The sequence below is a fragment of the Orbicella faveolata genome, unplaced genomic scaffold, assembly GCF_042242905.1.
Source record: "Orbicella faveolata isolate gen_17 unplaced genomic scaffold, um_ofav_v1 contig_35, whole genome shotgun sequence".
In the NCBI taxonomy this organism is placed as follows: domain Eukaryota; kingdom Metazoa; phylum Cnidaria; class Anthozoa; order Scleractinia; family Merulinidae; genus Orbicella; species Orbicella faveolata.
The window spans coordinates 19,688,686-19,711,179 of NW_028301564.1; the positions used below are offsets into that span (position 1 = coordinate 19,688,686).

The 22,494-nt window shown below is 39.9% G+C and overlaps 3 protein-coding genes across 3 annotated transcripts; 1 reads left to right on the top strand and 2 right to left on the bottom strand.

The window, feature by feature from the left end:
- Nucleotides 1–358: 358 nt before the first annotated feature.
- On the bottom strand, nucleotides 359–5,427 carry LOC110045118 (uncharacterized). The gene is made up of 5 exons (XM_089273878.1): nucleotides 5,188–5,427; nucleotides 3,440–3,952; nucleotides 2,929–3,082; nucleotides 1,648–1,840; nucleotides 359–857 (listed from the first exon to the last, which is right to left on the bottom strand). Exons 1-5 carry the CDS (start codon nucleotides 5,314–5,316, stop codon nucleotides 608–610), a joined length of 1,239 nt encoding a protein of 412 aa, XP_089130004.1. The 5' UTR covers nucleotides 5,317–5,427; the 3' UTR covers nucleotides 359–607.
- Nucleotides 5,428–7,023: 1,596 nt separating this feature from the next.
- LOC110045190 (dolichyl-diphosphooligosaccharide--protein glycosyltransferase subunit 1-like) lies at nucleotides 7,024–13,624 on the bottom strand. Its single transcript, XM_020750789.2, has 10 exons — nucleotides 13,306–13,624; nucleotides 13,071–13,135; nucleotides 12,227–12,581; nucleotides 11,555–11,650; nucleotides 11,098–11,353; nucleotides 10,573–10,672; nucleotides 9,846–9,984; nucleotides 9,103–9,222; nucleotides 8,101–8,346; nucleotides 7,024–7,869 (listed from the first exon to the last, which is right to left on the bottom strand). The coding sequence occupies exons 1-10, from the start codon at nucleotides 13,552–13,554 to the stop codon at nucleotides 7,687–7,689; spliced, it is 1,809 nt and encodes a 602-aa protein (XP_020606448.2). The 5' UTR covers nucleotides 13,555–13,624; the 3' UTR covers nucleotides 7,024–7,686.
- A 1,190-nt stretch (nucleotides 13,625–14,814) lies between these two features.
- LOC110045186 (uncharacterized) lies at nucleotides 14,815–22,221 on the top strand. The gene is made up of 2 exons (XM_020750786.2): nucleotides 14,815–15,079; nucleotides 16,436–22,221. Exon 2 carries the CDS (start codon nucleotides 16,556–16,558, stop codon nucleotides 21,611–21,613), a length of 5,058 nt encoding a protein of 1,685 aa, XP_020606445.2. The 5' UTR covers nucleotides 14,815–15,079; nucleotides 16,436–16,555; the 3' UTR covers nucleotides 21,614–22,221.
- The last annotated feature ends 273 nt before the right edge of the window (nucleotides 22,222–22,494 follow it).

The window sequence follows — 22,494 nt, forward strand, 5'->3', positions numbered from 1 at the left end:
TGGTATCTGAACCAATCTGGTTAGCACAGAAATGTGATTCTGTCCTGTCGAATCCAACTGTAGCAGTGAGAGATGTAAAAGCGGCTGTACATTCTACGTTATGGTGGCGAATTATCATTACTAAAGTTGCGCAGTATAACTGGAAAATGAAAGTTCACGGACCTAAGCATTCAAGTGAGCATGACTAACGGAATAGACAGCTACAAGCCAGGTCGTTGAGTGAACAAAGGGGAACAAGGGAGGGGAGGCGGGGGGGGCACTATGCGGAACTGTAGCTTTTACGATACAATTGTACAAAGGCGCAGAAGACGACTGGAAAGAAATTTCGTAACAGACGCCTTGGGACTAGTCAAAAGAATATGGGCCTCACGTTTTGTATTATTATTGTCTTAATTCAAAATTTGATATCCTGGATAAACCAGGTTCTAAGTTAAATAAAGAAAAAGAGCAACAAAGGGCGCTTTTCACTCGACGTTTACTAGCCGTATTATATATATGGAAATAAAACGCTAGCCATATTAAAATTACGCTCAGAGATCAGGACACACAAGACTAATAACAGTTTCCATTTCTTGTCCCACACAAAAACGTATATCTGTAGTCTGTGTCAAATAGAAAGAAAAGCAGAAATGTCTTCCCAAATATTCAAATCCAGTGTATCTGGGGACGTCCTGAACTCGACGCTCTTAATTAACGATTCTCTTTCGGCAAAACGACTGTAAAGTTCTTTCTTTGTTACATCGGCAATGACCGAGGGGCCAGTTACAAGATGTTCAAAATGACTGATGAGACTTGCAAAGGAAAGATGTTGCTTTGCCTTGTCTTGAAGTTTTAGCGTGTGGTCCTGGAAGATGAACCTGTCAAAGAACGACAATTGAACAAAAAGTATGTTAATATGCTATTCACCTGACTACGGAAACTCATACAATGGACTGATTCAAGCCGTTTCCACATTTTCAATACAAATTCGAATGTTACTTTGGTTTGCACTGATGATCAGCTGGACCACTGAATGTTTTCAACAAGTCTTCATTACTTCCTAACAAATTATTCACTCAGCCAATCAGACGCGGAGGGTTCGACTGCGCTCGTTAGTGTCCCACGCAACGCTTCCTGCGCTTTTCACCAATTTCCTTTTTCTTGAATTTTTAGTAAAGCTGTTGATGCGTCTCCATTTGTTCGATTTTTACAATTGCCCGCGAACTCAGGAGCAGGAACTTCTCTTTTTGAGAAATCATAAAGCTTATTATCTGGGCCCGTCCACACTATGCCGGAAAAATTTGACAACGGCGTTTTCACTCTGAAAACGCATCAAATGTTTCCGTCCACAATACGCCGGAGGAATTTTGGATTTTTGTTTGAGGAAAGCCTGGCAGGAAGTGACATGATTATCGTGACACCACCGTTTTCAAAAATCTCCGTTTTCAAAATATCTTCCGTCGACCCTAAAACGTAAAGCCGGCGTTTTCGAAGCTCCGTTTTTGTGTCGGATTAGAGTGGACGTTAGGCCTAACTTTAGAAACAAAGATGCGCTTTCGAATTTCTCCGACGCTGGTGTGGACGGGGCCTCAGTTTGCTTGACGTTGGCCACATCGTCAGAACAGCATGAAATGATGTAGCACATGTCTCCATCGGTGAAACACCTACCTCCACTGAATTCCTCTTGAAGTGCAATAATCCTTTTCACTGCTGCAGATATTAGGAGCCATATTTTCTGCCCATCTCAATATATGGGACAAGTACAGCTCAAAGAAGGGAGTGTACATGAAGGCCACTCTGCTGAGGAGGTGCGGAGGAATGGACATCAAACAAGGGTCAGGTTTAGTTTTGGAGAGGAATTCTGTTGATCAGGATATTCAAAAGAAGTGATGTCATCAAAAATAACAATAACAATAACATACTTGTAAGCCCTGATTATTAAAATACAAATTCACCTCTGCATAGATTTTGTAAGCTACAACTTATATCCCTGGCGTTTACGGGGAATTTCAAGAAGTTGGAGAAAAAATATGGAAATGGTACTTGTAACTGCTTTTGCCGTTTAGGCCATACTGGCGTATCAAAGTGAAAGTTCAGGAGTTTGGCATGTATTTTATTTATAACGGCGTACAGAGAAACCAATGTGTTATTTAACAAATAAAGAAGACTAAGCCGTGTATTTCACTGTGATAAAACAGGACGGACATTTGAGAACATGCGGGAAATGTAGAAAACATGAGCCACAGGCAAGTGTTTTCTACATTTCTCGAGTGTTCGGAGTGTTTTATCATAGTGTAATACACGGGGCTTAAGCTTCTTCATTTGCTTTATTATATAGAAGTAATGTGGCGAAAAACAATAAAAATGCTTTTTCTATGTTTTATACCCTGATAAAACATGGGTCTTTGACCAATCAAAGCATGCGCAATGTCCTATCTATATTATAAAGTGTCATATAACAGGAGAGAAATTTGACGACAGGGTTACACAAGACAAATCTGGAGGGAAGTTTTTCTAGAGTTACAGTATGAAATGTTCTTAAATAAGTAGAGTGTTATGATAATATAATATATGAATGACAAGCAAAATTTCAAGAACAAAAAATTAACAGAAAGCCAAATTAAAATAAACACTACCACAAAAGGACTTGAGAGTACAGTGTAGCTGCAAAGCCAGGACAATCAGAGATCAATTTAGGCAAGTTCCTAGGGTTCTGGTGAACACGGCATGTCACCTTACCATACTTTCACCTGAATGAATTACACGCAGGTACAAAAACTAATACATAGTGACATTTCTGCTACTATCATTGCATAGAAGATGTTAACTATGAGAGAATTGCTTCTTATTATAAGTAGTTTTTTAAGATGAGAAACAAGGGCGTAGAAAATAAAAAAATGATAAGAAGATTATTTTTGCAGTTGGAACATTCATGGCTAGGCCACATACCAAGGAGCCAGTCGAGAATGAACTGAGTTACATTTTGGGCTTGTTGTCTTGACCGACAGTCATCTGGAGTTAAAAGAAGTGATGATATAATGCTTTTCAGTCCATTCTCTTGCTCAGCAAGGATTTTTAGTTTGTCACACAGTTCTGCCTTGTCCTTGGGAGCTGTGATAATAATGGGATGAAACATCATAATTTGACATCACTTTAAATATTATTTACTTATAATATTACTTGTAAATGAAATTAAACAGAAAGACGATTTCAAGTTCATCTACAGTTGTCCAGGCAATTTCCCCATTTATGGTATGGTATAGAAGCTAATATACACTTGACAAAGACTGCACCTCTAAATGAGGCCCATATCCTTAGTAGTCTTCACTGACTTGCAAACTATGAGACAGCCCAATGCAACTTGTTAGCAGTCTTTTCAATACAAGAACATTGAGTCTGCTCAAAACTCACTGGAAGAACAATGATGAAAACAGACACTTATTTGATACATACAGCAGACAGATTTAGCTCCATACTGCAAGTGATGTTCAACATGCTTGAATAAACAATGTGCAGCAACATCAACAGCAATGTCTTCTGAAGTAACAGCACTTGGAAATTTCTCTATCTTTGACAAGGGAGCTGTTGAAGAGCTTTCTTTGAAAACTCTGAAAACTCTGTCTTGAGAATTTTTCATATCTTCAGTGAGTCTGTCCCTCATTTTAGATAACAGTTGTACTGCAGCTCTTGTTTGACTCAAATGGAATGCATCCTTATGTAAATCATTTCTGGTACTACAGTCCAGCCATTCTCCTACTCTTATGCCATACAATTTCAATGTCATTTGATATTGGCTTTCCGAAAGATGAGGATTCTGAAGTAGAAACTGTCGTAATAAAGACTTTGATTTGCCAAGAACATCAAGGGATAGTTTTAGATTTCCTAAATGTATTTGCCCAGATTTGTTGAAGTTTGCAAGATATTTATCCAGTTTCTCTGCTAGGGATGGTTTTGTCTTCAACCGTTGATAAACCTGAGAAACAAAAAGTGATGTATAATTTGAGAACATTTTGAAAATAGTTAGGTACCTCGAGGTTACATGTAGCTTTGGAAGGAGCTGTGGTCTAATGGTTAATGTGTCTGTCTTGAACAAATTATATGCAGATTTATACAATTGGTTACTGACAAATTGGTAAAGATGCTGATTTAAAAATTTTTTCAACCAGACTTTCAAAAACCTATTCACAACCACAGGTCAGAATATGTCTACGACTTATGGCATTTTCATTCATCCATGAGCAGCTCGTTTAGGATTAAGTTCAACATTTAGCTGGGCCTTGTGTATCCACATCTACAGTGAGCAACTTTTCTTCTTAGAAAACATGCTGATGACCTCTGCCATTTATGTTTCAGTCAATTAAGCAATTCAAAACTTCAATATCCTCCTTCTCCCTGCCCCCACTATTTGACCTTTTGAATTTTTTGCATGTGTGGCAAAATGAGCAATGGGAAAGATAACAAGTTCACCCTCAAGTCCCCAAGCACCTGTGTTGAACTTTCACTGTGTCCTGAATTTTGCTTTATACAAGATTAAAATTAAAACGTTGCATATTTATAAATGCATCCACAAACACAGCAAAGAACTGTTGAAAGCCTTTCTGTTTAAGGCACCATGTTGCAAAAGGCAGGGACAAAACTTGGATTGTCTCTACTAGGATTGCTGATTTAATACGAAAATGAAATATGACTTCTTCGGGATGAAGAACGAAGCATAGACAATAGCTGCCATTCCTATTTAGATCAGCGATCTGAGTTGACCTGGTCTAAGTTTTGTATCTGCCCCATTACAAAGTATGGTGTTAGTTCTTGATGTCTTCTAACTTCACCTGCCTAACCCCCCCCCCCCCTCCCCCCACCCACGACCAACAACTTCCCTTGTATGATATGAATATCAAATTCCCCCACCTCAATAACACCACTCCTCCCCCCTCTACACAAGCTCAAGTCAATACCGGGGTTTACACGGGGGAGGCTAGGGGATCGAGGCCCAAGTGATATAATTAAGGTCACAGAGAGGTTATTTTCTCATTAAAATATTTCAATGTCAAAGATGCTAATAAGCTTAACACTTAGATATCCCTGTATAATTTTGTACTTCAGCTCTTAATGTTACAAGACTAAGCTTAATGTGATCCCGATCGGTGCTAAGCTAAAGGCCTAAAGCAATTATTTGCCCTGCTGCGAAATTACTTAGTCCCGAACACTTGCCTCTTCAAAGTAACTAGCCCACTTATACGCTTTCTCAAAGGCACTTTCATCCCATTGCTGGACAGCATCGCATCTCGCCATGCTTAGAACTTCCACGAATACATGGGTATTTTTAAATACTTCGTTCATTTTCAGAGCCAAAACAATCAAACATGGCGCCTCAGCCTGTCTCAATCCCAGCCCTCTAGCGACGCCACGTTACCCAAGGACCCAGCTTCCCTCTTTATTAACCATCTTTTAACATACTCTTGGGGATTCTTACTTTCAAATTCTCCAACAGTCAGGTGCATACGAGTGGAAAACTTTTAGATATATAAAAGATCTATAAATTTCTCTAGAGAATATCATGTGGCCTGTAAGCTAAAGAGGTCTAAGCAATGATCGAAATGGAATGGGAAAAAATTAAGTGTATAATTTGACTGGCCAGTGAGATCCTGATATTCAGTCGAACTTCTCTAATACAGACAGAGTGTGGAAGGGACAGAGCGAAGTGTCCATATTAGAGAGGTGCCCATATTGAAGAGGTCACTATGATGAGATCACTTTCAAGTCTCCACTGACAGTTTAGAGTGTTTAGTAACTAAAATCAGGTCCAAGAGTAAGTGTCTTGTGAATTTTTGAATCTAAATTGATAAACTTGTACTTCTCAGTTACATTCTGTACATACGAATTTTGGAACAAAACGAAATACTGCACCTAGGAACTTTCTACATCGTATTATAAAAGTACAATTAGTGTCAATGTTTGTGTAACCGCCGACAGGAAATGGTGCATACCGCAAATTATCGACACCTGGTCCCCGGTGTGTCCGTAATAGAGGTTAAATTTGTATAAATTTGCTCCCTAAGGCTGAGATTTAGTGTCCGTTGTCCGTTTTAGAGAGGGCCGTAAAAGAGGTTTTCTTTAGAGGAAATTTATGAGAATTTTGTGAAAACATAGGAAACTGTCCGTGTTAGAGAGGTGTCCGTATGGGGGTAACCCGAAAACACTGACCCCCGGTCCGCGGACCCCCACAACGGACCGGGTCCGCGGACTACCCTACGGACCGGTCCATGGACTACCCCTACGGACCCCCTTTACGGACCACCCTAAAATAGTGTAAAAATAAATAAAGATTTCACTTATGGGTTGTCTAGTAGATTCAAACTCGTGTCGGTGATTTTTCGAGTGTTACATTGTGCAAATGTAACAGACTTGGGTTTTTAACACCCCACCGCCCCTCCCCCCGCCCCCCCCCCCCAAAAAAAAATTGCCTAAAAGCCGTTTTCAGAGTAAGGAGATGCCGATGGTGATGAGAAGGAAAGTTCTCACCTTCCATTCGTGGCTCAATCTGGCTATGGAAGATATATTTTTAGGCCGTTTATTCTTGTTTGTATCTGTTATTCCACTGAGTAAATTGTGAAGCCTGGAACGAGTTCACGAGCCCACGGGAGGATGGGCTGAACAAAATGGTAGAGGAGAAAGAACACAAATTTCGAGGCTTCCCGGAAGCTTCCCCGTACGCGTCTTTCTTATACTTTACGGCCACAACAAAGGAAATGACAATGTGTAATTATATAAATGGCACCCGCCTGAATCCAGGTCTGCCATTTGCACAATGTAACGTTCGAAATTTCGCCGTCACGAGTAATCTATTGGACAGCCCGCAACTGAAATATTTATTTATTATTTTTATTATATTTTGGGGGGGTGGTCCGTAGAGGGACCATCCAAAACAAGTTGTACAGTCCTCTTTGAAAGAAGATCTGTATTCCCATCACTTTAAGGCAAACCATTAGATTTTGCATGGCACAAGACTAGATGAAAACAAAAAAAAGCCAAGCAAAGAGTGCACAATTCTTTAAAATATCAATTTTTAATAGGTAGAACCTACACAGCAACGGTGAGTAACACCATGTATCACTGAGTGGTGCTTCAAGTCAGCATTTTGTGAGAAAATGGACGGCAAACCTACACAATTCAAAAGCTACTCTTTAACAAGACATTTATAAGTTTAATTATTCTGTTTTAATAGTTCCTATGAAAACCCTGTGATGTCAGGGCAAGAAATTCAACCTCACTTTTAAATCTCATGAATCTCCAAAAGAAGTTGTCCAACAACACACCATTTAAATTGCACACACATTTTAAAAGTACTAAATGAAATCAATCAATCGTGTTGGTTTTGACTCAGGATCCTAACTTGACAATCCTACAGTGCAACCTCGTTAAACTGGTCACCAACGGCCCACACAAGTTTGGCTGTATTAACAGAGTGGCCGTATTAAAGGGTTCTTTAAATACGAAAATGACTGACTTAGCTTTGTTCCGGCCAGAATAAAGTGACTGTAATAACAAGAAAGCTGTATTAACAGGGGGCTGTAGGCTGGTGTTACATTGCACTTTTTGGGTCCAATTCCCTTCAAAATGGCTGTACAGTACTGTAACACATTAGAAGGGTGAAAACTGGGTAAATGCTAAACATCACACTGACATCACAGGGATTCATGGGAAACTGCATTAAAGGCTTCCAGCCATGGTCTCAATCTCAGCGCTCAGTTTCTGCCTCTTGGTCTTATTGTTGCCCTCGCCCTCCACATATGCTTGCTTGCTCAGGCGACCATTCACCACTTTCTCAGCCATTACGATGGCTGCATCCAACAACTGCTTCTTCTCGTGTTCTTTACGCTGCAACTCTGTGAGCTGTAACAGTAAAAAACAAAACACCATCAACATGCGACATAATTAATAGTCAAGTTAAAATGAAGATTTGTAATACAGACTAGCATCTCCTCCAGGGGGGAGTAGAAATACTCCTGGTCGCTTCATGCTACAGAAACCGGGATACGCTCTGGCCTGGTGGGCCAGTTGGCTGGTATGCAGACTTTACCTACACCTACATGTACCTACATGTGGTCGTTATAGTATACTCACCTTCTCAGCAGCCTCAGGTTGCTCCTTGTTAAGGGAGTTCTGCACCTGAGTGATTTGATTACTGATGGAACGATAATCTCCATCCAGCTTCTTGCGTGCATTAGCAAATGCTGTAGCATCTTTGCTTGATTTGTACTTGTGAATGGCATCAGAATACACAGAGTACAGGCCACTCTGACGGTCCAACAGACGCTGAACCTCTTCGATCAGACAAGCAGCACGCATGCGCGATTCACTGGCTTCATCCTGAAATGTAAGGAGAACTATTAACTCTGATTCCCTGCAGCCTTTATTTAATCAGAATTGAGGAGTGCTGTCTCTTCTTACTCCTTAGGTTTTAAATCATTCTGTGATTAGTTGATTATGATTACAATCACTTCACATTGCTTGCTGTTGCCACGTATGCATGGTTTCCAATACAGTATTGCTTTAAATATGAGGGTAGGATGCACATACACAGCAAATTGAAAAATGTGCAATTTGTAGTTTTGCTGATGGTTCATAAACATTCCATTGATGAATCACAGTTGAATTTTCCATCGTCCAAATCTTACAGTACTTTCGAGTTTCTAAGCTACACTGTTGTAGCTTTTATATTAAATTGTTAATGCCTGATGTATTTACCATGTTTTGAAATTAAGACGACGACGATGATCATGATGATGATGATAATGATGATGATGATGTCCTACAGTACCAGGGGCAGATTTAGGGGGTGGGGGTATTGGGCAGCTATTCATTCCCCTCTTGGTGAAGCAAAAAATGAAAAATAATGAAAAATATTGTGAATATTTTGGCAGAAATAACGGCAAACGGTTCCTCATTGTAATTCTAGTTTGTAGCATTGTTAGTATTTCAGTTTTAAGTTAGGTTTCAATTCTCAAATTGCAACATTTTATGGGCATGCTCCATTGATTCTACAACTCCAAGGTACTGGCCAACCCCTCCCCCCCCCAGTTGAATATCCTGGATCTGCCAGGCCTGAGTGGGTTGTCTTCTTACCTTGCTGATAGCAAAGTCAAGCCTCATGTAAATGACAACAAGCATGAAGAGCAAGTAGAATGCACCAACAACAAGCAGAGGCTCTTGTAACAGAAGAACCTTGTTGAATGAGTAGTGCAGCTGTTGAAAAAGCAAGGTTGAAACACTTGATAAGAATCCACTGCTTAAAATAAAGAACTGCTCAGACAATTTGGCATTCAGAGATCTAGACAGGACTTACAATTAAAACAATAATAATCATATTCTTAATTTAAAAGTTTAAACATTTAGGAAATTATGACCGTGACAGCATTTGGATGTCAGATCTTAATAACCATACATTTTTTTCAATTTTCTTTTGATCTCTGTTTTCTTTTTAGTTTGGCTTCGATTGAGAAGATATAATACTTTTTACCCAGCACACAGCTTTACATAGGGCTGTACAGTCTTCAGGATTTGTTGTAATCTTAAGGTAAAAGTTCAAAATAGAACAAAAATATTATACATGTTGTTAAACCAATCAAAGATTCACACAGATCTCTGTAGAGATACCACATCTATATCTGGTATTTTTCAGGTTGAATCACAGACTTTACTCCAGCAGGCAAAAAAACTAAGTGCACAAAGAAAGGCAATATGTTCACTCAAACAGAGTATAATAATAATAATTATACAACCAAACAATCCCAGTGGGTCAATATATCTTATTTCTATGATGGTCTCATTTTCTGCCTTTTTTTATGGTACATACAATGTATATGTACCTCAAAATCTTGTATGTGTTGTTCCACCAAGTTAGTTTTGTGTGCAACCACCACAGGTCGGCCAACTGTGTCCAAGTATGTGAAATGTAGTTCACGGTTGCCCTCCTCCATATTGAATGGTGCCTTCAGTTGAATGTTACTACAAAAAAAAAAAAAAAAGAACAATTTCATTTCGTATGCTCGATAATGAAAAATAAAATAGGGGGCTATTGGATTAAGTTTTGCATGTAATCTGCTAAGTGAAATGTACACTGTACAGACTACTAAGTGTAACAGCAAAAAGAAATTGAACTTTTCAATTATTTAATTTATCATTTTTTTACCGCAAAAAATTATTTTGATCAGGAAAAACCTCATTTGCATTCATTTTATTTTCAACAATTTCATATACATGCATGCAATTTGGTTCATCTAAGACCTTATCAGTTGACTGCCATACAATATTTCGATAAACACACACTTCATGCACAAAAATTAAACCCTCATTACCAGGTCCCAAATTACATCCTCAAATTTCTTAAAGAAATTTACAAGTTGAATGTGCAAGGAACATTTGTACAAAAAAAAACAAAAACAAAATGTAGCTATAAAACATTCTCAACTTGGGGAACTAGCAAATGAAGCTATATATACCAGTAAAATCAAATTAGCTATGAGACTTTTAAAATAGTATAGGTACGTACAAATGAAGCTTGTCATTTAATTTTTGCCATTGGGCAAAACTTACGTGCATCCTTCGGGAAGAATAATCCTCATACTCAGATCATCTACAACAAAATCGTCATATATGTGATCTATCACTCGCATCTTGAGGATGTATCTGTTTCCTAAAAAGTAAAAGAAATTAAATACATGTAGCTTTATCAATATCATCACCAGCACCATCCTTTGCTTAAAACTAAATCATATGTTTTAAGCTGTGCACAGTTGTACATGTAGCTACTTAATAATAGCTCTAAAATTTAAATCAATCAATCAATCAAAAAAAAAAAGCGAACTACCAATAGGAGAGAAAAATTCATTCAATCTGTAGAGTGCAAGAATGCAATTTGAGCACCTGTCGACTTCAACCAATACACTCAAATCACATTTTATGGATACATGTATGATTTTAAAACTGCTCAGTGATGGTACGGGTCCTAATTTTGCCTGGTAGCTTATTTCACAACTTTGGTCCCAGGTACAGATTAATTTTCAAATAAATGTTGTATGTAAATGTAAAAGTTTGATTATCAAGCAAATAGCCACTCACCAAGGTTGTACAAGTACTCATAGCTAGGAACATTGTAGCCCATGTAGAACCTAGTTTGCCAGCCACCAAACAAGGGAAACCGTGGCCGCAGCTCCAACTCCACCGAATCCTCTTGAGACCACAGATTACTGGTTGAGATGTTGCCAATTTCATCCCGATAGTACACATCACTGGCAGCAGCTGGCAGAACAGCCTTGAAAGACTTGATGGAAGAAGGAGCCGCTGTACGTTGATAATCATATCTAGAGAAAGCACCCTGGAGGGAAGACATACATGTAAGAGGTTAGCGCAAACCTGAAAATCAAGGACCATAAAATGTAGTAAAGAAAATCAATAATTATGGTACATGTACATGATCATCTATCTTTGTTGATGTATTGCAATATTCTCCTAGCATCCCAGTGTTTTCTCTCAGGAGAATTCACCTACAGATCAAATTTGGGATGAAAATGGTCACCTGGAGTTCAGCTCCTACATGTTTCATGTGATAGGTCTCTTCAACTGCAATGTTGCCCCAGTGGGAAACTTCTATGGTCCTTTTCATGCCAAGAACCTGAATTTGAAAATACAAATGTGTCAATTTTGCAAAACTGGTTGAGCTTGTGTGAATACAAGTACAATGCATACCACATAAGGAAATTCCCTGACGAGAATACATGTGGTATGAAACACTACACAAAATAAGCAAAAATAAAAATCCTCGCCCTCTTGGCGTAAATCAAGAGATTCTGAGTAATACAGGTATCTGGTATTAATATTGTAATCCTATAATAATTATGTTAAATTATTGAACTTATTCCTACATGTACACAGGGCTGTCATTAAGTTTGAGTCGTCGGTACCCTTGTTCTCCCCACCTGTAGCAAACTTGTTACTTTGTGGGTGAATTCTTTCAACAACAGGCAATCTCACCGGTAACATCAAGGGGATATCAAGCATGCTCAGCCATAACAGGTGTTACGGGTTATGGCCCTTAACAACAGCCCTGGTACATATTGGAAATAAAGAAATCTTTCGACTTGCACATAGTTGTTTCGCACACAATGTAAAATCAAACATACAATTTGTACATATATGCATGCATAAATGGATTTTACCCAAGCTACGCGTCAATGATCAGTCCACTTACCGAGAGGAAAGGAGTGTTGTTTTCAAAGTGCACCCTCATAGGGTTCACCTGGAACGCCTCGACATCACTGTAGGGTCCATACGTAATGGAGTTATCAGAGAGGCTGGTGGGTTTAAGCTTGCTGTGAGACTCCACGGAGGATGTTGCCAAGGACACTGTGGTAGTTTGCTTTTTCACAGTGTACGGTGTGTAGTAGTAGTGGTTGCACGAAAAGAGGACAAACTGTTTTTCTGACTGTGTGATTTTGGTAGGGAATGGACTCATGGCATGGACAAAAACCTCCTCCACGGTTAGATCAACAGTATCTCCCGGTTTTAGACGGAATCCTAGGTCTACTTTGAAGAACTTTGTCTCACTAAAACATAAATAAAAAAAATAAGATGACAAAGGGCTTTATGGAAGGAGAAAATCAGTTATTGATTTACTGAACAGTTTTCTGATAACGATTTTTATCCATTGAACACGTCAGAAACTTAGCTAATGCTTGTTAAACAGTATTGATCTTTTTGTTGTTAATAGCACCATATAAGAAATAAATTGCTGTTGATTGTTGTATTCTTCAAGAAATGAAATTTATGATTTAATGCATGTACATATGTATTCAGTTACCCAGTACAAGCAAACGTGATAATAGAAAACTATTTCACTGCTTAGCATTCTACAACTCAGAACGTATAAAAGGGCTTGTGTCGAGAGAAACGCAAAGTACACGAATAACGTATCGAATTATTTTTATGATCACAAGTCACGCAACTCACTATGTAGATTCAGATTCCCCTATTCATTCATGAACAGGCTTTATCGTTTGTTGTTAATGGCCATTCATAAACATTTACATTTTTACCTGTGTGTACTAAACTCTACTTGTTTTAATGTTAAACTTGAATCTTCGTCTTCAGGTGTCTTACCCTGAAAAGGGTTGAAAAACAAACCGTAAGTTTAACAGATAGAATACTTGTACGTGGCATGAAACGACATTATACTAAATTTGCAGACAAAAGATTATTGAAGATGATCACGCATGGGCATTCTCTATTGATCGGCACGGTATTAAGAAAAATCTTCAAATGAAAACTCACCGTGACTCCAACAAATGCGAGTTTGTCCACTAGAGATGGTTCGATAGCAAGATGAAAATACCCTACAGATGAATCGCCTGCATTTTCGAGCGTCACGGAAGTGCTGACTTTAGCCAGCTGGGTTGAAAGGTCCATCTTTCGAGAAACCTCGCTAATAACCAGCTTAGAGTTGAAATCATCTTTTCCTAGGATGCAAGATGCAAGGAGCAAAGCAGCAACTGCCGCTAGGCGAAGAGAAAAACGATTCATCCTCGGATGGAAGAGGATTTTTAAGTATGGCTACGTGGAACCGCGACAGTGGGTTCAAAGGAAAGAGAAGAACGATTGAGCCGAATTTCAGCTTCATCGGCACAGCGGACTTCCGTTGAAACAAGGTAGATATGTCATGTATGGGGACATATAAATTCACAACAGGAGGGAGTTTCGGATGGATTTGATATTCTGTCGAAGACTCTTACAAATATCCCTGTTTTTTTCTTCTTAAAGGTCCCATAAAATTTCAAATCTTACCGGATATCATCTTTTGAAGGAGGGAAGGGAAACACTGCAAGCAAATAAAACAATAAACAAACCAAACATTGCCACAAACGTCATATTTTTTTCTGGCCGTAAGACAGAAAAGGCTTTAATTTTATTGTAGCTTTTCAAAGAAAAAACAGAAATAGGTTTCAGATTTTTGGAGAGAGTTTCATACAAACTCTTATGATGCTCTTAGGTACGCCTGTTAGAAACCTGTCATATTAAACAAAATATCAACTTTTGCAGAAAAATTGACCGAAAACAGAAACAATTTCATCTTTGTTTCAAAACCCTTTTTGACCACTTTTTCGCAATTCAATCTCTCTGGTGAGCTTTTAAGTCTTCCTGCCCCTCCCCAAAATAAAATCTACCTTTTTCCATCCCTGATTTCTCTTCCAATTGGTAGGTGTTGGCACGTCCCTTTCGAGCGCAAAAAGAACTGGAGTACTAAACAAAGAGTTTATTTTCATATGTTATGGTTTAAAGAAAGGCAGTGCATTCATATTCAGCAAATTTAGCTACAGTGTTCCTGCTGTCTGTAGAATAGGGCATAGATGAACATACTGATGAACAAGGGACGGAGAAGGAAGCGCGAAAGGAAGGCAGAAGGTGGAACGCGGGCCGGGAGAGACGGATATCACTTAACTCAGTTTTGATTTTAGAGACATAGTCAAGTGACCTAAATCGTTCTTGTTTGCCGTAAAAATAATTGATCAGCCACGAACTTTCTATATGAACACACAGTCTACCTGTCTCCTTCGTTAAAGATTATCCCTTTTTTGAGTCCCGTAGACAACCCTTAGACAAGAACTTCCCTTTATTACAAACGCCTTGTTTTATTATTCGCCAGCATTTTGTTTTTAATAAACTCAGAACCTCCTAACTTCGCGATCGACAACTGAAGATTTCTTCCAAGGGAAAAAGCCAATCGGATTCTTTCTGTGTCCCCACGTGACTTCTTGTGCGTTTTTGCGCAAATTTCGACGGAAATTTATTTTTATCACCAGGACTGACGTGATTCACTTCAATATTTATTGGACTTTTGTTTAAAAAAAATCAAAACTCGACCCTAAAACAACGTCAGATCAAAAGGAACGAAATATCCTTATAATGAAGTTAGATTCTCACTTATAAAATCTACTGCTTAAGTTTTGGTTCACGGAACAACAGCACAAAATGTCCCACCACTGACATGATTGCAGTGTGGAGCTGGTCTCTTTGACTAACTGACGGTGACCTGCTGAAAACCAATAAGGTATGTTTTGACTAATTGCATAGTTATGTCTTTATCGATTAGTTTCAAAGAAACCAGCGCATTACTGCTTGAAATAGATACAACATTCGCGCCAGGAGATCATTGTTTTTTCTGTGATTTCAATTTGTATGCTTTGCAAGAGCTAGATATCTTAAAGTGTTCTTTCTCAAGCGGATGGGTTAATCTCATGTCAAAAAGTAAAGCGTTGTTCGGTAGATTTGTTGTGAAATATCGTCTACAGTCTATCCGAGTCTCCAGACAATTCTGCTAAACGGTGACAAGAAGAAAAGAGAGCACCCAGTCAAATGAACCAAACTAATAATTTCTTTCACTCGATGTCTACCTGAAGTTACTTTAAACACTCTTGGTACCTGCTACACCACCTGCTTGTATACTGCGGTCCATTCTACCGTGAGGAAACTTTTCTGGGTCAATCATTTGAGTTGGGGCATTTTACGGCTCACAAAATGATTACAAATAAAATCACAGCTTAGTTGTTTAACTCGTAATGTTCCTCTAAACAGCCCCCTCCTTTGTCCCCTCCCCCCCCCCCCCCCCATCCAATTGCACGAGTGGATTGTGAACCTCATCCAGTGAATGTCATTGTACAACACAACAGTACCAAATGCCAAATTCCATCTCTTGATGGATTGATCTTGAAGGGAAAACCAGCCGTTCTTCGAGCTCCAATAACTATAGACGTCACTTTCACTAAAGAAAATGTTCACGCAAAATATCACAGCGTGAATCAGGTTTGTCTTTTCGGTTATACTTCAATTTGACATTGTTGAAAAACATTAGCCTGCTTTTCGACAAAGTCCCCTGACAAGACCAACAGCAACAACAGCTGCTGTAACCTTTGCAATTCTTAGAGACTACCTCTTATATACCAATTGTTTTACTGTACAATTTATACATGCTACATATTTTAATTGTATATACATTTTTATTATTATTCCTTATTTGTAAATAATTTTAATTTTTGTGTGTGTGTGTGTGTGTCCCCAATTAGTAATGAAAACTAAATACATTGACACATTAATAAAGCTTTTTACTTTACTTTTACTTTTTTTACGGACAGTTTCCTTTGGCCTGAGGCAAAAGTTGAATCAGTTATTTAAATACATTGACACATTAATAAAGCTTTTTACTTTACTTTTACTTTTTTTACGGACAGTTTCTTTTGGCCTGAGGCAAAAGTTGAATCAGTTATTCTTTCATTTTAAGAGCCCGTCCGATGCGAATGCCCCTTTAATACGTGCATATTGCTGGACCTAACTCTAAGCGGTCGTATTAAATGGATTCTACTATGGCGTTATATGTGCTTGCAGTAAATTTTCATCTCTATATCCACAGAATCATGGAGCTTGGTCAAACATCACAACCTTGATGACTAATTCGTCCGTGCTGGCTCCAGCTGGGCAGCAATGGCGCCAACTTAGCAAACGACCTTTTTAAACAACTGAACAGTGCGCAATGGGAAAAGTCTCTGCCACCTGCTTTGCGTTTGTAATAACGCTAAACACCTTATTAACACTGAGTCGTGGACGTGACCTTTATAACGACAACCATGAAATATATGCAACAAAGTTGAAAAAAGGTTGGGAAGTGTCACCTCTAAGGAAAAGATTTTTGGGAGTTCATCTGCACTCACAGCAACCTGCACTGAAAAAGTGGACAATCAGTCCGGAAGATCGGACTAAAGAACAACGACAAATTCATAATCAAGCTTCTTTTAGTTCAAATTATAGAGGTTTTAAAATGATTCAAAATAACTTCAGGAGAGACCAGAGCGTAGGTAGTTCACTAACGGGAAAGCATCACTTTAGCTTCGTTGACCGAAAGCCGAGACCCCGTAACTCGCTTCATAACCAGGAAATCGAACGTTTTAAGAAAGTGCTTCGAAAACGCATTAAAGTGAAGCCACGTCAAGACATTGAATTCCTCGAGGAAAATCAAGGTACAGGTGCCAAACAAGATGATTTTGAAAGCCCTCGTTACCAGGAGGTCACTGCAACTGACAATTCGGACAACGAAGATCAAAACGGTTTCAGCAACAATTACGTAACCGTCATCGACAACATTGATGGGAAAGACACAGATTCGTACAACACCCTCAGTAGTGATGAAGCCAAAAACGAGTACACCAGTGTGGAAAATAGTATAAGCGAAGGTGCAAACGAAGAATCTCAGTTGCTGGGTAAAGAAGTGAACGATGTTCTTGGTGCACTGACCAGGTCGGATTCCACAATAAACCAGGTTACAGAAGCTAAGTTACCTCAAGCACAAGGTGGGTTACCCTTTAAGCAATCTCCATCGCCGTACAACGATAAAGAGGACGACCTTGACGTCGTGGACGAAGGAAGGAAAGACGGTAAATATAACGATCAAAACGGTCCTCCTGGAGATATCACCGTCATTGAAGACAACGAAGAAGTCGGTCCAAATGAAGATACACGTCCTGTTCTTAGTAAGCCTATATGGGACGCCATCCAACAAGCTGAGAAAAACTTCTCTCGTCAGCAGCAAATGGTCCAGAGCACTGCCGTTGCACAAAGTGGAAAACCTGAAAACAAAACTAAAGCACCAACATATTTGCACTTCCCAGAACGTCTACCAGGGACCAAAAACGTTGCCAATCCTGGCCATACTCTGAGTGATCTAGAAAACACGCTCAAAATTTTTGCTGGTGCAAATACTCAATCAGATTACAATAACACGACGAAGGAACCCGAGCATATTAATAGTAAGGGTGATGGAAAGAAACTGTTTCTGACCGGTAGCGCCGAGGAGGGACTAAACGGAGAACCAGTTGAAAGTAATCAACCGTCGATTCAATCCTCCTCACCTGCGCATCTCGACCACCTTGAAAATGGAAACATTTCCAATGCCAAATTGTACTTGAACAATCAGAATGGCGTGTTTACATCTAAAACAACAAGTAACAGTTCCTTTTCTCACAACAGTCCAAGTAACAAGACCACGTTTGAAACATATCAAGGCAATAGCAACGACTTGAATCTAAAGCCATGGAAGATAGATACTGCGACGAGTAAAGACAATCAGAGCGATGAGGGAGACCAGAATAGAGTCCCATTCCGGCCTATATCAAATGTCCCATTAAAAGGGGGTGGAATGGCAGTAAATAGCGATAGTGTCCAGCCTGGAAGGGTAGAATTAGAAAGGCCAACTAATGAGTTTGTCGACGGTGAAATCGCTCCAAGTGATCCCGAAGCTGGAAAAGATGACCAGTCTAACATGAGTAGCTTGAGCCCAAATTCGTCCAACTTCCCCACTCAAAGAGCTCCTCAAGGCGCAACTGTCAAACAAGATGTAACGATAGTCAACACAGCAGAGGTGCGTCTGGAACCATCTGGAAAGGTCAGTGACAGAAATAAAACGCTTTTGGTCCAGGAAGGCTCTGCCGCTCAAGGGGCGCCACATGCTGAATCAGAATATACATCCGGATCTCAATCGAAGGTACGGCTGGCCCAGGAAAATAGCGCAAACCAATTTAGCGGCTTTCAGCTAAAGCAGAGTAGTTCGACGTTTCCAGGAGAATTGGGTGTCAAGGATGCTTCTCTCTATCAGATACGAAATCCTACAGCTCAAAATCACAATACGAAAATTCGAATGCATTACGATAATAGGCGACCTGATCATGCTAAACCTGCGTATATCGCTGGTCAAGTCAACGAGCAGAATAAAGAGCATGTTAAAGGCGTCAACTATGTGTCTCAACTAGGTGTCCCTTTGCGAGGGGTAAAGGCAGAAAACATTTCTTTGGACAGCTGGTCTGAAGAATATCAAAGTCTGATGGGAAAGCTTAGAGATCTATATGGGCAGGCACACGACAGCACCTCCCTAGGACAAAGTGCTGGCTACAGAAACAGGCCCGCATTTAACGATACCCAGCAGATGATGAAAGAAGTCTCTAGGTTTCATACGTTGTTTGCTGACCGAGACAACAATCTAAAGGGTATTGGTGGCAAAGGAATGTTTTTTAAGGACCTAAAAAGTGACGTAAAACCAGGGAATTGGGCAAACACAGGACGCATGAACACAGACTACCTCCCCGACAAGGATCACGCAAACGACAGAAGTATTTCTAGTGGGAAGATTTCTGCTGTGCGTTTCGGGAACAGTAGAGAAGAATTAGGTCAAATTAGAAGTATACTTTTGGGAAACCTAACTGCATTTAGGGCTTCGAACTTAAGCAATTTGCAAAAAGAAATGACTAACATGGATGATCATGATAATATACCTCCTGAGGATGATAACAAAAATGTAAGTTTTGTAAACCAAAGACTGGCTTCTCGACTTCGGAGTAGCGATTCTGTACAACTCGGAGACACTTCAGATTTATTATCTTCTAACAGTGGTGGCCTATCATCTCATCAAGTGCTAATGAGCTACTTTGGGAACGAAACCGATCTTCGCAAACGGCTGCATTCCGATAATAATGACAGTCAAAATGAGTTGCAAGATGCTCGCGCTGTCCTGAAAGGTGAGGCAATTCAACTTGACAACAAAACAAACACAGCTACAGAAGCTGACCGGATCAAGACGGCGCAATTCAATTCGATTCATCTCGCACTGGTTGATGCAAACCAAACCAATTCTGGCCTTCCAAAACAGAGGGGAAATGTTTCTAAAGATGAAAGAGAAGAGTCAGTCACTAAATACTTGCAGGATTTTATTTCAATGGTAAGTTCTGACACTGCTTCGCCATCTGATGTACTAAACGGAACCATAGTAAATTCATCAAGAGGTGAATCGAGTTCAAGAGTACCCGAGACGCCTCCAGACAAAGTCTTTGCGTCCGAAGCTGCCAAAAAGGGAAACGTCACTACTCTAAAGGACAGAGTGATAATAGTGGTATCGCCAAAGTCCATAAGAGACCTTATGAGGAACCGCAGTGGCAATTCTTCACAGCCACTAGTACATAAAGGAATACCCATTATGGTGGGCAACGTAAATAGTTCTACTTCAAAGCTTAACTGCAGTCCAGACAAGACAGTAAAAACTAACGTCCAGGGACAATTTATCAATTCATCTACAAATGGAACCATCCACTACCAGGTCCAACATCAACAGTCCATTAAATTCGCGAATGATTCCTCAAGCAAAGAAAACGTTACATCGAAAAGTGAAAATGAAGATTTGAACATGATCTACAGGGACGAGCTAAAGTCGCTGGAAATATCATTATCCCGCGAATTCATGAGCAGCTGGATTTACTACCAAAGATCGTTGGACGAAATAGGTATCACTCCGAAAATACTTCGTTCTGGAATAGCCAATCTTGGGTCACCTCAAAGACTGAAAAGGGTCTTCAAAAAGGCTCTAGCTGGTGCTAATCTCAATGTGCTTGTAGTTGGTGGATCCATTTCGGCTGGGGGTGGGCTTGAGAAAGACCGCGGAAATGTCGAAGGCGTTTACCATAAGGCCTTCAGTGACTGGTGGAATAACACAGTGACACCAATAACTACATCAGAGCTCAAGATCACCACTGTTGCTATAGGGGGTACCGACTCTGAGTATTTTTCTTATTGCATCAAAAATTACCTGAGGTCGCTTCCGGACATTGTCATATGGGAGCTCGCGGCCAACGACTACAAGCGATACCAGGGAAGAGATTTTGCACCAGCAAAACCACTTGAGCAGTTGATAAGGATAATACTGGGCCTGAGATCGAATCCAGCGCTGATACTTGCAAACTTCTTCCGGGGCAATTACTACAAGACTGCTATTGATCAAGACTGTCCTGATTCTGAGGATGAAGGTGGAGAGTCCATTGCGCAGTATTACAAATTAACGTCCCTGAGTTGGAGAAACGTGATATGCTCCCAAGAAGATGGCAAAGACTTAGACTTGAAAAAGCTTTTCAGCTCAGACGGTTATCATCCGAGCCTTCTCGGACATGCGCAGATGTCTGCTCTACTGATTTCATATTTCAAAGGCGTCTTCGAGCAAACTATTTCGCAGGAGATGATCTTATTAACAAATCGCACTCTACAAAAGGAAGAAGATGATATTTTGCCTTCCTTGGCAGAACCGATGTTTGACGATCCTGTGACTCCTAAACCATTATGCTGGACTCTTCTGACACCAGATTACGGTCAAAAGCTACGGAATACTCTCCCAGATCTCGAGTTTACCGAGGCAGCAGGTTTCCAGTTCGCAAATATAAGCCACTGGCCCATACGACGCGATCGTTTAAGATGCTTAAAGGCAATCCAAACAGGAGCAATGCTGAAAATGAGGTTTGTCGTTCCATCTTCAGAAAATAAAGATGACAACAGTGGCAGCTCTAAGAGGGAGTTGGCTGTTACAACGCATAACTCTTTCGGTGGAATGGGAACCCTGTGGATTGATGGGGACCAGAATGCTGCGAGAATAATAAAAGAGCAAACCGGTCAAAGGAGGACTCAAGTTGATGTTCTGACACGGAAGTTGACACCGGGTGTGCACACAGTAACAGTCTACGCATTGCAGCCGGGATTTTGTCTCTCTGCTGTTGCGGTGTTGTAACAAAAGGAAATCTGATTTCAAACCCACATTTTTTGTATAAAACTGGTCACTCTACATACAGAAATTTAGTTTACTTTGTCTGTCTCGAATCATCCAAACTGGTTATTTCGGGAGCGAGCCAATAATTATTCCTGATTACTTCAATGCCGCATACAGGGCTCTTTTGGGGGAAAGAGCGATTGAGACAAGAATCAAAGCCTTAGGAAGCTGATAAAACCAGGATCCAACAACTTTTTTCCTTTATCATGCCGAATGAGCTAGAGGATTTCGGGTACAGGTAAAACGAGTAACGGTTTATTTAGTGAATGGAAGGCCAGATCGTACGCGTTCAGAATAGCACGCGGTGCACACCGGCACAAGCGTGGTTCGGAACAACTCCAACTTGAACAACGCAGCTTGATGTTTCAGTTTTACGTACAATTTCATCAAAATAGCCGCCATGTTATTTGATAGCCGGATAACCTGCCATGAGCCGCCTCTTACGGCAAATTATGATACGTGCCATGAATATACATGTGAGTTATCGGGGTTAATAATGAAAATCTTCGGTACAGGATACACGCCTGTCGTCACGACAAAAAGAGCAATAAAGACGCATTTTACTGAGATTGATCGACGTTTGTTGTCTTTGTTTCTCACCCTTTTTTAATAGCGAAGTATTTGATAATTCTCAGAAGCTGTCATTGTCAAATTCAGTCATAATTTTGCCCAGTTGTTATTGACTATTTGCTTATGAGATTTGTTTACGTTGCACCTGACATCGGCAAATTATTGTGCCTTCGTTCACTGAACTTCTTAGCTACCGGTAATATTGTCCTTTCAAGAGTTAGAAATCCTTCTTTTTTCCACATGAACATGCTATTTTGTATAGTCAAATTATT

Excerpts from the sequence above, each read along its gene's own strand:
- LOC110045118 (XM_089273878.1), bottom strand. The coding sequence starts at position 5,316 with ATGAACGAAGTATTTAAAAATACCCATGTATTCGTGGAAGTTCTAAGC. Across the intron at positions 3,083-3,439 it reads TGCAGTATGGAGCTAAATCT|GACAAGGCAGAACTGTGTGA; the intron begins GTCTGCTGTATG and ends ACAGCTCCCAAG. Across the intron at positions 1,841-2,928 it reads CATTCTCGACTGGCTCCTTG|AATTCCTCTCCAAAACTAAA; the intron begins GTATGTGGCCTA and ends CCTGATCAACAG.
- LOC110045190 (XM_020750789.2), bottom strand. The coding sequence starts at position 13,554 with ATGAATCGTTTTTCTCTTCGCCTAGCGGCAGTTGCTGCTTTGCTCCTT. Across the intron at positions 13,136-13,305 it reads TCGCATTTGTTGGAGTCACG|GGTAAGACACCTGAAGACGA; the intron begins GTGAGTTTTCAT and ends AACCCTTTTCAG. Across the intron at positions 7,870-8,100 it reads AACCTGAGGCTGCTGAGAAG|CTCACAGAGTTGCAGCGTAA; the intron begins GTGAGTATACTA and ends TTACTGTTACAG.
- LOC110045186 (XM_020750786.2), top strand. The coding sequence starts at position 16,556 with ATGGGAAAAGTCTCTGCCACCTGCTTTGCGTTTGTAATAACGCTAAAC.